Below are 15,643 nucleotides of genomic sequence, written 5' to 3'. Positions count from 1 at the left end.
TTTATTTAAAAAATCTGTATAAAAAAAAGTACTTTTCGATTGCAAATTCAATTTAACATAAAAAATTCAGGTCGAAGAATTTAAGGTATGAAATTCAGTTTTTTTTTCTTGAAATCACTATTTATTCAAGAATTTATAACTCGACGGACAAAATCTTTTACCATACTTCTCTATGCTTCAAAATTTGCGGGTTTTGTCCCCTAAAACATATAAAAAAATCTCGAAAATAAAAAAATACGGATTTTGGGAAATCATTTTTTGTGAAAACAAATTAATAGAAGAATTTGCAATTTTTTATCCACGTACCTATTGTGTTCTAAACAGTCCTCATCAATACCTACAGAAAAAACAGATTTTCGAATATTTACGTAGCATTTTTGTATGGACAGCTACCAAAATTGTATGTCCAAAATTACCATCTTTTGAGCAGAATGGCACACATAAAATGAGCACAATCTGGTTGACAAAGTTATGACGCTTTAGAAAAAAAAACATTTTTGATTTAAAATTAAATTTTCAATCGATAAGCTTTTTACATATTTTTAAAAAGGTGTATCGTTTTAATTTACCTACCTAAGATTGATTTTTTTTGTTAAAGAGAAATTTAGAAGTCGTAATCAAGCTTGACCATCTTTGAAAACATTGTTCTCGATGAGATCGGGAAAAAATACTTTAAATTTTCTTTATTTTTTAACATTGATGATTCAACCAATTAGTGCTGAGATATCCTTTGATAAAGAAACAAGCAGGAAAAATTTGATTTTTTTAGTGTCAACAAAAGAGCTTTCATCATTCACTATTGATCCGATTTTCAATGTAAAAAAAATATAAACATTCGTGATTTTTTCTGAACATTCCGATAAACATATATTTTGTTTAAAATAAAGCCTACCTTTTCAAAAGGTTAGCATAAAGTTATCCAGACCATTTGAAAAGTTCAGCTCAATTTTAAAAATAAAAATGCTGTTTAAAATTGTTTAAAATTGAAAGTATCATAAAACCACCTAAAAATGTTTAGATTTCTTCTTTCCAAATTTGACGAAAATTGCTTTTAGGCTAAGCTCGCCCAGGGGCAGCGGTTTACCATGACCACGGAATTAAGAAGTCTTTGACATACTGGTTTCGATGACCTATTTTTAAAGAGCTCCAATTAATCGGATCAACTTTCTCTTGACTTTTACCGAAAACTCTTCATATAAAACTTCATCTCACACGCCGAACCCAGCTTAGTCCTTCCAAAACTGTCCAAGCATCCACCGGTTCGATGCCTCTTCGTAGTGTACCGCTCCTCCTCTTCATCATCCCGCTCTGCACCGCTGCCCAATCCCCGGTGGTATGTCTGGGTGACGCTCCGACACCTTCCGGCTGCATCCGCGGCGTCGAACGCGGCACCTGGGGCAACACCAGCTACGAGCTGTTCATGGGCGTACCGTTTGCGCGACCTCCGGTTGGGGAGTTACGGTTCGCGAAACCTGTTCCGCCGGAACCGTGGGCGGGAGTGTACGACGGGACGCAACCGCGGGAACCGTGCATTCAAGTGAGTAACTTTGTGCCGATTGCGCCGGTTATCGGGTCGGAAGATTGTCTGTACCTGAACGTGTATAGGGTGAAAGGGGTTCGGGGGTTGCTGCCGGTGATGGTGTTTCTTCACGCTGGTGGGTTCGATTCGGGGACGGCGTCCCCGTTGACGTACGGGCCGGAGAAGATCATGGACGCGGGGAGGAAGGTTGTGCTGGTTACGGTGCAGTACAGGTTGGGAGTGTTTGGGTTTATGTCGACGGGGGATTCGGAATCTCCGGGGAATTACGGGCTGAAGGATCAAGCTATGGCGTTGCGATGGGTTAGGAAAAACATCGCCAGGTTTGGCGGTGATCCGGACCGGATAACGCTGGTTGGGAATAGTGCTGGAGCGGCGTCGGCGCAGCTTCATATGATGTCCCCGTTGAGTCGGGGTCAGTTTTCTCGGGTGATCCTGATGAGTGGTAGTGCGTTGGCGTACTGGGCCCTTCCGGATCAGGATCCGCTGTATAACGCTAGGCTGCAGGTCGGTGCCCTTGGGATATCCCCCGTTGATACGATGACCAGTGCTGAAGTGGTGAGGGTTCTACGAAGTGCCTCGGCGGAGTACCTCGTCGAGAGTATTTGGGAACTCAAGAGGACTCTGGGGATCGAGAATTCTGTAGTCGTGTTCCGACCGGTTATCGAGCAGTACGTCGCAGGGGAGAGTTTTCTGAGTGATGATCCGAGGGCCATGTGGGAAGAAGGTAACTACCAGCAGGTTCCGATGATGTTCGGACAGGTACAGAACGAGGGGATCGTGTTCGCCGGAGAAGCGTTCCGGTTCATGGAAGATCCCGATCTTTGGGCGCAGTTCACGGCTGCGTCGTCGTATCTGATTCCGAGATTGCTTGGGTTGGACAGTTCCAAGGCAGCTCCTCTAAGAGATCGCTTCTTCGGAAGTTCCACCCGATCGGAGTGGTTCACTCCGGAGACGATCAATCGACTGGCTGATGTAAGTAGGTTTGGGTTATACGAAGAATCTGTAATACCAAAGAATCCTTCTAGATGATCGGGGAAGCTGGATTTGTGTATCCGACTCTTCGGACTATCCGAACCCATCTACGTACGGCAAATACCAGCATCGCACCAGTCTCCATGTACCAGTTCAACTTCCGAGGACCATTTTCGATGTCGTACTACTATCTGAACTACAACCGGAAGAATGTTGGCGTTAGCCACGCCGATGACGCTTTCCTGTACTTGTTCAGCGCACCAATTCTGTTTCCGGAAGTTCGTCCAGGATCACCAACCTGGATCGTTTCGCAGAGATTCGTGAACCTAATTACGGATTTCGTCCATGGAATGTAGGTGGATCCAGATACAACCCAATTCCAAGTATTCATATGAGCTATATTATTCCAGATCAACCCCAACCTGCCAAACCTTGACCAAATGCACCAAGATAATCTTCTCAAACTCCGCCACCCCCGAACATCCCTTCACCATCGCAATTACCAACGCACCCCAGCCCGAACTAATGACATTTTTGGACTCCATGTACCACGTCCAATAAAGTTGCGATTCCCTGCGAACCAAATTGTATTACTTGCATTCCCCCTTTCCAACATCTCAACCTTGTACAAGTTGGTGACCTTCGACCGTGGTGCACGTGTTGCTGCTGAACCTTCCGCCGGAAGCTGCAGGAAATGTCAACCCCAAGCAAGGTGGAAGTGGTGTACCTTTTGCCTGCTGTCTCGGAAGCACAAGCAGTTTTTGCATTGTAGGAGGACGACCCACCCACGCGCAAATTTCCAGCGTCATCATCGTTGTTGGTCACGAACTGCATTTGTAACACACACAAAAAAGTGGATCACGGTAAAGAGATTTGTAACTTTCGTTAGCTAAAAAAACTAAAATCTAAAAAACATAAGGTATCATTTCTACCAAAATTTATAGTTTGCAGAAAACCTAATTTTGTTTGCTAGAATTCCAAATACCAAATAAGTAGATTTTTTTCGTTTACAAAAATACAAAAATACAAGATACAAAAATACAAAAATACAAAAATACAAAAATACAAAAATAAAAAAATACAAAAATACAAAAATACAAAAATACAAAAATACAAAAATACAAAAATACAAAAATACAAAAATACAAAAATACAAAAATACAAAAATACAAAAATACAAAAATACAAAAATAGAAAAATACAAAAATACAAAAATACAAAAATACAAAAATACAAAAATACAAAAATACAAAAATACAAAAATACAAAAATACAAAAATACAAAAATACAAAAATACAAAAATACAAAAATACAAAAATACAAAAATACAAAAATACAAAAATACAAAAATACAAAAATACAAAAATACAAAAATACAAAAATACAAAAATACAAAAATACAAAAATACAAAAATACAAAAATACAAAAATACAAAAATACAAAAATACAAAAATACAAAAATACAAAAATACAAAAATACAAAAATACAAAAATACAAAAATACAAAAATACAAAAATACAAAAATACAAAAATACAAAAATACAAAAATACAAAAATACAAAAATAAAAAAATACAAAAATACAAAAATACAAAAATACAAAAATACAAAAATACAAAAATACAAAAATACAAAAATACAAAAATACAAAAATACAAAAATACAAAAATACAAAAATACAAAAATACAAAAATACAAAAATACAAAAATACAAAAATACAAAAATACAAAAATACAAAAATACAAAAATACAAAAATACAAAAATACAAAAATACAAAAATACAAAAATACAAAAATACAAAAATGCAAAAATACAAAAATACAAAAATACAAAAATACAAAAATACAAAAATACAAAAATACAAAAATACAAAAATACAAAAATACAAAAATACAAAAATACAAAAATACAAAAATACAAAAATACAAAAATACAAAAATACAAAAATACAAAAAATACAAAAATACAAAAATACAAAAATACAAAAATCACACAAAAATCACACAAAAATCACACAAAAATCACACAAAAATCACACAAAAATCACACAAAAATCACACAAAAATCACACAAAAATCACACAAAAATCACACAAAAATCACACAAAAATCACACAAAAATCACACAAAAATCACACAAAAATCACACAAAAATCACACAAAAATCACACAAAAATCACACAAAAATCACACAAAAATCACACAAAAATCACACAAAAATCACACAAAAAACTCACAAAAATCACACAAAAATCACACAAAAATCACACAAAAATCACACAAAAAACTCACAAAAATCACACAAAAATCACACAAAAATCACACAAAAATCACACAAAAATCACACAAAAAACACACAAAAATTACACAAAAATCACGCAAAAATCACACAAAAATCACACAAAAATTACACAAAAATCACACAAAAATCACACAAAAATCACACAAAAATCTTACAAAAATCACACATAAATCATACATAAATCACACAAAAATCATACAAAAATTCTAAATTTTGATACATTTTCTAAAAATCTTTTCCGTGTAAAACAGTTAAGCTCTGCCCAGAACCCCGGCTTTGCATACAGGTTTACGGACTTTGTCCGGAAGTGCATTTCAGCGGAAGCAAGCTGGGAATGAGAGCAATTTCACACTTGGCTGGAGTGGTTGACGAGTACAAAAAAATGCACCTGGGAAGGTTACTCTCTCTGTGTTACATTTGATATGAAAATGAAGGGAGGCTGGAATTGACATTTAAAATTTAGCTTTTAAATTGAGGCTTTCTGTTGGATCTGTGAAGGCTTGAAGGTCGTTGTACAAATATTGATTCACATTCCATCAGTGTTCTACCAAGAGGTCAATCACTAACCAAATCAGGTCCGACCTTTCCGACCTCGTAACACGCCAGTCCAAACAAATCCTTGCGTAAGCGCTCTACTTCCCCAAATCCACTTATGACACCCTCGCAACAACGTCCAAAAATGATCCGGTCGGAAGTATTTCTTTTCCTTCTTCGCTTGAACAAATACCGTCATAATCGGTACTGTCCCCGGGCATTCCCACCTTCTTGGCCGTCGCCGTCGTCGTCGCAATGATTGATATTCCACTCATGCTAGCGATGCGACGTTTAACATAAACATGTGTACCTGACTTGGGTAAATACCGGTGACGAGCGGTGAATACCTGAAGAATAGTTCAGCTCTGAGAGGGAGGAGCTCTCATCGCTGGATCGTGAAAACAGTTAAAGCCGCGTAAAGGGGATGAGGAAAAAAAAGTAAAAGTTTTCACCTCTATGAAACGGAGTTTAGGGATGCTCTAGAAAATGAACAATTTGTAGGAATCAGGCATGTTCGAAAAAAGAAGAGGAAGTTGGGAGTTGACCATTGGAGATTTTGTTGTTGCGGAGTTGGAGAGTTGATCAATGGAGAGTTTGTGGTTGGAGAATTGGTGATTTGTTCAAGTGAGAGTTTGTAGAAGTGATGGTTCAGGGTTACCCATATAAAGTTGAAGAATTGGTGTTGATCAATGGAGATTTTTTTTTACAATTGAGAGTTTAGTAGAGCGTCCAATTTCCCGGGGTCCCGGGAAACGGGAAATTTTCAATCAATTTTCCGTGAAATCCCGGGATTTTTTGGGAAATTTGAAATTTATTGCAAATTGTTCTGATCTAGTCTTTGATTAATATTTTGCAACAAAATTGTATAGAATTACGTGAAGATCAATTAACAGCTTGACTGCATGTTAAAAAATCATACAATTTCAAGTAAATGTATACTTTTTCCAATTTTAAATACTTTAAAATCGTACAAAAAATCAGAAAATTATGTCAGGTATTTTTTGTTGAGAAGTATTTTTTAACATAGTGTTTGGACAGTGACTAAAATGAATCCATACTCGACACTCATAAATCTCAATTTTGCTTTGGCGGGAAGCGGTTTAAATTATTCTTTATTCTTTTAAAAGCCCTCCTGAATTGTAAAAGTTTGTTTTCATTAAGCTAGATCTATTTCCAGATGCTTCAGAAATTAACATCAACAGAAATATAAAAATAGAAATATAAGAAATATCAACAAAATTATGTTGGGTTTCTTCATCTATTATTTTTTTAGAGCATTAAAAAAATGGGTTCAAAATGTTAAGAAAATGTATACTTTCGCTTGAATTTCTCGAATTCCCGGGAATTTTACTAATTTCCCGGGAAACGGGAAATATTTTTTTACGGGAAATCTCGGGAATGCCCGGGATTTTTTTTCCGGGACGGGAAATTGGACGCTCTAGAGTTTAGGGATGTTAAAAAAAATGTAAAGTTGAATTCAATTGAAAAGTAAGATTTTATATTTGCATATTTAAAAAAATATTTATATTATTTTTATTTCATTTTTTGCTTTGAAATTCACAAAAACTTGTCAATTCAAAAAAAATACGTCACGAGATAGACCTGTAGAGCTTTAAGTTGTTAGCCTTTAAAAATATGAAACTTCAGTGTTCGAAGAATAAGCTTACTAAAATTTTAAAATTTTTACGCTTTAAGAACTAAAAACTTGGAGACTTAAAGCTTGAATTTGTGTAGAGTTGATAAGTAATATTTTGAAACGAATGCTTGGAGAGTTGGTTGCCTGTAGAAATTGGAGACATCAAGTTTGCCAATTAAAAAATTGGAGACTTCAAGTTTGAATTTGTGTAGAGTTGATAAGTGATATTTTGAAATGAATGCTTGGAGAGTTGGTTGCCAATAGAAATTACATCTTTTAATATAGATAAAAAAAAATAAAAAAACGAGGCGTTTTGAAAAAAATCTCTTACCCAACATTTCAAAGGATTATAAAGTTGGTGAGCTGAATACTTTGGTTGGATACTTGTAGATGAATTGTAACTATTAATTTGCGAAGAACAGATTTAAGTATTTATAAATTAATTTTTGACGCCACAAAACAGCAGCAGTATTTTTTTAAAGGTTTGAACAAATTTTGTGTAGAGTTTGATGTCTTGAGTTAGTGACAAAAATATTTGAATTTAAATGTTGAAATTGTAAACGCATCGAGAGTTATTTCATTGGAGATCACCAGTTTTGAATGTGTGTAGAGTTTGAGAGTTGGTTAAAGAAATAGAGCAAACAGGCTTGTAGAATTGGAAAATTGATAATTTTGACCCTTACAAAAATCAGAGGTTAAAAGTTCAATAGTATGGCAGTCAGAGACGTGTAGAGTTGTCATGAAGCAATCAATATGTTAATTTTAAATGAAGTGTTGACAATTTAATTTTCAGTCAGTTTTATTAGTGTAGAACCAAAATTTTGAAGAACTCTCAAGTTGATGAATTTCACAGTATGTGACAATGTTAAAAAATGGGTTCTTTGTAGACTTGTAGTTGTTTGAAGATTTGATGTTGAGATAGATGAATACTAACAGGTTTTGACAGATTGGTTTTTTGTAGACATGTTAGAGAATTTTAATTTGGGTCTTTTCAGACGTATGGAGACTTCTAGTTGCTTGAAGATTTGATGTTGAGATAGATGAATACTAACATAGTTTGGCAGTTTGGGTTTTTGTAGACAAGTTTAGAGTTGGGGGTTTAAAGTAAGGTCTTTCAAGACTTGTAGTTGTTTGAAGATTTGATGATTAAGTTTTGTAACCTCGAGTTTAAGAAGAGACATTGGAGAGCAGGAGAATTGTATTTTGAAAGACAAATATCCCAAAATTTAAAACAATGTCGAATTTCGTGACCACCCCTAACTCTCCCTACACATTCACCTGGAGGTATAGAGACGATTTTCCGTTTCGTTTGAAAACGTAAACAACAAGCGCGCGGTGATGTTCTTGAATACCAAACGACGACCTGGTCGAGTTCACGTGGTGCCGCGGGAATCACTATTTGGGTGTTGGGTAATGGATGATTTGTTGCCGTAATCTTGGGTGTCGTCGCGGAATCGTTCAAGTCGTCGCCAGACGTAATCTCGGCACTGTCATCAACGATTTTATAGACGGTGTCCTCCTCCCAGAAGGTAACGGGGGGAGGACTGTTGGATGGTTCAAATACCGGAGCGTAAAAAAGATTGATTGCTGCAATTTATGGGCGCGCAAGCTCGGGTCGTGGGTGTTGGCTATTTTTGGCGGGAAAGGTACTCTATCTTCTTGAATGGATTTTTCTATTGAGCCGCAGGTGGTGGTGCGAAACGATTTGCTGGATGGTTAAGGTGTTAATCGATCTGTTTTGAGGTGTTTTAAACATTTGAAGGTTTGTTGCGATTGCCGAAAATCTAAGAATATTACAATCAGTATTTCCATAAAATCTCAACTCACGATTGTAGTTCCACTTCAAGATATGATGTAATTACCTTAATTCCACAATTACTTATCCTTCTTCCCTACAAGATCGAAGATTGTATTAATTATTGTACCACAAGATTATCCAAAGTTCAAAGCTAGATAAATTTCTTCAGAATTTCAACCCTTGCAGTAGTCAAGCAAATTGAACTAAATTTCTCAAACATGGATCTCGTTAGTGAGAACAGGGTTGTTTGAGTTGAGCTTGAATTATTCCTCAGAAAATGTCTCTTGCACGATACTTTGTGAGTGACGAGCGGTACAGCTTCCCGGCATTGGCTTTTGTCGTTTCAAGCAAGAGAGCATGGAAAAGCTGGGGCAAATTGAAACAGAATAACAAAAAAATCTGAAAAGAAAAGGATAAACTTGATGCTTTGTTTTCTCTATCAGGCGAAGCGAAGAGTCGATGGAATGTTTGGATTTCCTTAGTCGATTTTGGATGTATTTTTAAAGCTAAGCAGTTTATGCAAGCTTACACAAAAGAATTGAGTACCTATATAAAATATTGCATTTTTTGCTACAGAACAAACGCATTTGACAGGGTTTACTTATTACTCAAACTGTTTTTAAGTTATAATGCCAATACAAATATTGTTCAAGCCTTTGCTTCCATTATTCATAATGTTCTCTTGTGGCACAAAATAAATTATTCCCAAACCAGAAATTTAAAAAAAGAAATGTTATTGTACATTATCGCAAATATGTTTGAAAAAGATATTTTTTTTCACTTTTTATTGTTTTATTTTTTTAATTTTTACGACCACAGTGAACACCTATTTTTTATTAAAAAAAAACTAAATGTATAAATAACACAGAAAAAATCAATTCCTCACATCTAACTAATGAAAAACTTTCCAACTATACCAAATTTTCCTTGGTTTGTTCTGTAATGCTTCAAAATAAATATTTCCCCATGCCAAACTTGCAGATGATTTTCTAAAACGAAAATAATGAGCGATTTATGCACAATTGTTTTCAAGAGAAGGAGTTTGATGTTTCTAAAAAAAGCGCCCATAATATAACACAATTAAATGAGCTTTATCTCTAGAATTTTCCCACCAAATGTATAACATGCATGCATATAAAGGTTTTTTTCTAGCTCTAAATCGTGATGAGATACATAGTAAAAAAATGAATTTAGGTAGGTTGAAAATTTGGTTGGGTTAATAATACTTTCTTTTGGAGTAATCTAACCTAAATGTGTAAAATGTGAAATTCAACAGAAACTGATCAAAATTTCACCAGTTCCTGTTCCTGTAAAATTACAACAAAAAAATTATACAGATTCTGTCACCATTTCAGAAGGGATATTGCCTTTTTTTTATCTACCCTGTACAAAATGGTGTTAAAGGAGCATTTATGTGAAATTGTACGTACGATTTAAAAGATTCCCAAAATTTTTAAAAAAGTTTTAAATTAGTTTTTGGAAAGCTGCCATTTCGCGTTACTTATCTGTAAAAAATGAAGAAAAAGTTATGTTGAGCAGACAAAACAATGTTTTTTTTTTGCTTTCGTCTTTCTCGAGTTATCATAATTTAAAGAAAATGTTTTTTTTAGAAATTTATGATTTTGGCCATTTTGGTTAGTTTTTCAAGATTTTTTATATGTAGAACTACATTTGAAAATATTTTTTCATCATCATCAAATTATGCATAACTCTTTGAACATTTATTGAGGCTCATGCATTGTTTGAATGTGTAATTTTTTTTAAGTCAGGAACAAACTTAATTATGCCAATCTTTATACTGTCTATTTTTTTTCAAATCTGACGATATCAATGTTTAAAAATAAAGTATAAACAAATATTGAAATAGTAGTTTATGCAACATGTTGCAAAAAGAAGATTTTTTCAGCACGAGTCGTACATTTATCCAACGAGGTTCACCGAGTTGGATAAATACGACGAGTGATGAAAAAAACAAGTTTTGCAACAAGTTCCATACAACGTTTTTTGCAATTCCGAAAAACACACTTTGAACGAAATTATATGACAAATGCCCATGCATTGAGTCAATGAATCGTTTAAATCAAAAAAATGTTGAAAAGTATAACTTTTCCTAACAAGTGCTGAAAAGTTAAACTTTTCAGCATCCATTTCAGTGCTGAAAAGTAGAACTTTTCAGCATTTGTTTTGAAAAGGGTTACTATTCGATTCTGTTATTTTTGGTACAGAAAAGTAGGCTGTTTCGTCGCTCAAGAATGACAGGAAAAGTAAATTGTTTCACGACGGAATTGCAAAAAGAACATTAAAAGATTTCGAGAATATTTTCTTCTAAAGTAGCAGGTATAACTTGTTTGAATAGTAATCTTATTTTTGAAACTAATATACAAATTTACAGAAAACAAATAAATCATGAGTTTTTTTTTGAAAATGTCCTATAAAAGTCTAGATATATATGTGACAAATATTTTATATTAAAAAAAAAACAATGGTGCGAAAAGTTAAACTTTTATGTTCACGCAAAAAAAAGTTTTGAAAATGTTGGTCGTCGTTAATCATGGCCGCTCATGGTCACCCGCGACAGACACGGACGACGAAACAAAAAGAAACACAAAAAGTAACTTTTTCAAAACTTTTTTCGTAAAATTGCGATAACTCGTGATGTTTATAAGCAAACCTCATATGTCGGTATATCAATTTTTTTGTAATTGTTTGCTCTACAACTTTGTAGAACATTGTTACACTCTAAAAAATAACCCTGCATAGTTAGAAAAAACATGAAATTTTAAAATGAAAAATTGTGTTCTGAATGAAAAAATGACCCTTCTGGGCGAATGTAGATTCGAAAAATACATTAAATTTCCCTTAAAATGACATGTTCCAAATTTTTTTACAGTCGAGTAACGGAAAATGGCAGAGTTTTTAAAACTTTTTTAGCGTTTTTTTCGATGAAAAATACTTTTTTCGGAATTCTGAGTACGCCATCAAATCGGGCGTCTAATTTTACACAAAAGTCCCTTTGACACCAAATTTCTATCTCATCACCGTTTCAGGCTGCAAATTATTGAAAAACACCTCTTTTTCGCATGTTCAAAAATGGAAGGGGTCGATCGCCCTTCCGTCACGAGATATCAAAAACGGACCTCGGATTCGTGATCAGGGACAAAAGTTACTCCTTAGGACAAAGTTTCACGCAAATCGAAGAGGGGTCGGGGCAACTTTTCACGATTTCGTGTGAGTTGGTAGAGAATTACCCCTGTTAATTTTGTAGATGAAAAAAAAACCATTTTGGCATTCGTGAATGGCAAGAAAAGCAAAAAGTATGTTGGCGTCCAAGTGTAATCTGAATTCACCAGCTTTTTTGAATTGACACAATGTTTGTGTACGATTTGTGCTGAATAATTCCACATTTTGAATTTATTTACCGTAAAACGGGGTGACTTAGATAGCCGGGGTGACTTTGATAGGTTTGCGATTTTACCGCGAAATGAAGAGTACATTTAAAATACGTAAGGAATGGTTCAGAAACATACTGACCGTGGTAGAGAAGTGTTCAAAGTACCTCAAGAAGAACTTTTCATAAAATTTTGACAAGTTTAAAAAGTTAGTTAACTATAGTTAAGAAAATGTTGATGAAAGTCATTATTTTAAACTTCTCAAAGTGTCATGATTTTCTCAATGAACATGATTTTTAATCGGAAAACGGAATGAATTTTCGGATTCTTTGGACAATTTTCCACTGGGAGAAGGTTAAAAAAGTTTGTAAAAAATAAATAATATGTGTTTTTGAAACACAATTATAAAAACTCTCTAAATTTATAGGCAATTTCAGTTGAACAAATTTCATGTAAAATGTGAAAACTTGTGATTCGTGCTTCGAATTCAGTATAAAATGCAATATAAATCGATAATTTTATAAACAAAACTAGTTTTAACAAATTTCAGGCAAAATTCCGACTTTTTAACAATTTTACCTAAAATTTATATGTATTTTGTTAAAAAGCTTATAAACTTAGTTAACTTAACATAAACATTGATTTTTTTTCTTACAAACTATATCAGCTACTTTAGTGATGGTACATTTAACGTACAAATAAAGTTTGAACATCTTAAATATGATTTTAACAAGAAAAACTATGACTATCAAAGTCACCCCGGAATTAAAACTAAGAATTTTTAACGTAACTATTTTTCTTAACACTATTGAAAAAACTTTTTTTCCAAAATAGTGCATGGACTTTGTGTGGCCTACTTCCAGTACATGTTGTAAAAATAATAATCTTGAGAAAAACCTCACCTGTTGGAAAATATTCCAAAAACAAATTGAAATCCTATCAAAGTCACCCCGGTTTACGGTAATTATTTTTATTTTTTCGTCAGTCAAAATTCGAATAAATAAATATAACAAAAACATGCAAATTGCATTTTAAGCAAATTACAATAGGTTGTAAAATTTTTTCTGATAAAATTTCAAATTTGATTAATATATGTTTGCCCCTGATTTTATGGAATAATTTTATAAGAGGTGAAAAAAGCTTAAAATTGATTTTGTATTGGTATTTGAAAAATACAACAAGTGCAATGATTACTCCTTGTTTAGATTTTAATCGGGTTTCATCACTTCAATTGCATTGTCTGTTCATCAACATCAAAGATCCAAATGCATTCCACGAGCCATCATCCAAATGCATAGCATAATCCGAGCCACAAATGATTGGAACCATTCTAAATTTTCCCACTACCATTCTCGAGCCATATCAATCGAACGAAATTGCAAAACAAAGTATTTTTCCGCCGTCGTCGTCTGCCACGGTTCAGCGGAGTGGAAAGGATTCCTGAATGACGAACTGAAAACACACACAAACTCACACGCTATAACATTGAATTGTTTGAAATTTTCACTCTCCAACCAGAGAACAAAACCCGTTCCACTCCATTGAAAGTTTGGGAAGAACTTTTCCGAATTCCGATGCTGGGGGAGAGATTAGCATTTATTTGTTGTTCCAAATCTGGGCAAGCTTTTAATTACCCTCAGCAGAGAGAGAACTAATCAATGAGGATTAACCCTTGATGCTCCACGACTAGCCGTTGCGTAACGTTTCCCACAGTCGTTAATTGGAATTAGGCCGAAAGATCGTGTAATCTGTTGATTAAATAATGTTCTAAGTTTGGCCCAAGTCCAGCACTTTAAGCTTACTGCTTTGCTTTCCCTGTGGTTAAGCTGTATCGATTAACTTTTTCGTCGAGGGGTGCGCGTCCTTCCAGGAAGGAAAAGGCCAAGTTGTTGATTTGTGGTAGTCATAGTCTCATAAGTTTGTGGGCGGATAGTTTTTCGACATCGAAAACAATCAATTGGTGATTCGTATTTTGATGAGCAAAACTTTTAAAAAAATAATGAAAGCTACTTAAAAAGCCTCAAAACTAAAAGCCTCAAAACTAAAAGTCTAAAAGACTAAAAGACTAAAAGACTAAAAGACTAAAAGACTATAAGACTAAAAGACTAAAAGACTAAAAGACTAAAAGACTAAAAGACTAAAAGACTAAAAGACTAAAAGACTAAAAGACTAAAAGACTAAAAGACTAAAAGACTAAAAGACTAAAAGACTAAAAGACTAAAAGACTAAAAGACTAAAAGACTAAAAGACTAAAAGACTAAAAGACTAAAAGACTAAAAGACTAAAAGACTAAAAGACTAAAAGACTAAAAGACTAAAAGACTAAAAGACTAAAAGACTAAAAGACTAAAAGACTAAAAGACTAAAAGACAAAAAAGACAAAAAAGACAAAAAAGACAAAAAAGACAAAAAAGACAAAAAAGACAAAAAAGACAAAAAAGACAAAAAAGACAAAAAAGACAAAAAAGACAAAAAAGACAAAAAAGACAAAAAAGACAAAAAAGACAAAAAAGACAAAAAAGACAAAAAAGACAAAAAAGACAAAAAAGACAAAAAAGACAAAAAAGACAAAAAAGACAAAAAAGACAAAAAAGACAAAAAAGACAAAAAAGACAAAAAAGACAAAAAAGACAAAAAAGACAAAAAAGACAAAAAAGACAAAAAAGACAAAAGAGACAAAAAAAAACAAAAATGATAAAAAAGACAAAAAAGACAAAAAAGACAAAAAAGACAAAAAAGATAAAAAAGACAAAAAAGACAAAAAAGACAAAAAAGACAAAAAAGACAAAAAAGACAAAAAAGACAAAAAAGACAAAAAAGACAAACAAGACAAAAAAGACAAAAAAGACAAAAAAGACAAAAAAGACAAAAAAGACAAAAAAGACAAAAAAGACAAAAAAGACAAAAAAGACAAAAAAGACAAAAAAGACAAAAAAGACAAAAAAGACAAAAAAGACAAAAAAGACAAAAAAGACAAAAAAGACAAAAAAGACAAAAAAGACAAAAAAGACAAAAAAGACAAAAAAGACAAAAAAGACAAAAAAGACAAAAAAGACAAAAAAGACAAAAAAGACAAAAAAGACAAAAAAGACAAAAAAGACAAAAAAGACAAAAAAGACAAAAAAGACAAAAAAGACAAAAAAGACAAAAAAGACAAAAAAGACAAAAAAGACAAAAAAGACAAAAAAGACAAAAAAGATTTTATCTGTCAGTTTCAAAGTTCCCAAGTCTATCCAGAAGGTGTAATTCTCACGCTCCAAAAAATAATGCATGTTTTCACCTTTTCGATGGTTTAAAAAATTCCTACTCTGAAACGAAGAAGGTCGACCCGCATGGGTTGAACCGGCAATGTAAAACATTTCTCAGCTGAGAAGACGAAAACCCAAGCCAAAAAATGCTTAAATATTTATAAAGAATCCCACCTAGCGAGAGCTTAATTCTGATTGCCATGCGGGTTTCCCAGCTTCGTG

General features: G+C 33.6%; 2 protein-coding genes across 11 annotated transcripts in view; both read left to right on the top strand.

Annotated features, from left to right (window-relative positions):
• Positions 1-15,643, top strand: part of LOC120415173 (protein phosphatase 1 regulatory subunit 12B-like) — a 215,318-nt gene that overhangs the window by 95,177 nt on the left and 104,498 nt on the right. The window lies entirely within an intron of this gene.
• LOC120415174 (juvenile hormone esterase-like) lies at positions 1,265-3,315 on the top strand. The gene is made up of 3 exons (XM_039576629.2): positions 1,265-2,512; positions 2,566-2,864; positions 2,923-3,315. The coding sequence occupies exons 1-3, from the start codon at positions 1,265-1,267 to the stop codon at positions 3,071-3,073; spliced, it is 1,698 nt and encodes a 565-aa protein (XP_039432563.1). The 3' UTR covers positions 3,074-3,315.

This window comes from Culex pipiens, chromosome 2 (assembly GCF_016801865.2).
Source record: "Culex pipiens pallens isolate TS chromosome 2, TS_CPP_V2, whole genome shotgun sequence".
Classification (NCBI taxonomy): domain Eukaryota; kingdom Metazoa; phylum Arthropoda; class Insecta; order Diptera; family Culicidae; genus Culex; species Culex pipiens.
The sequence above is the reverse complement of the archived record's forward strand: the minus strand, read 5'-3'. Positions and strand labels throughout refer to the sequence as shown.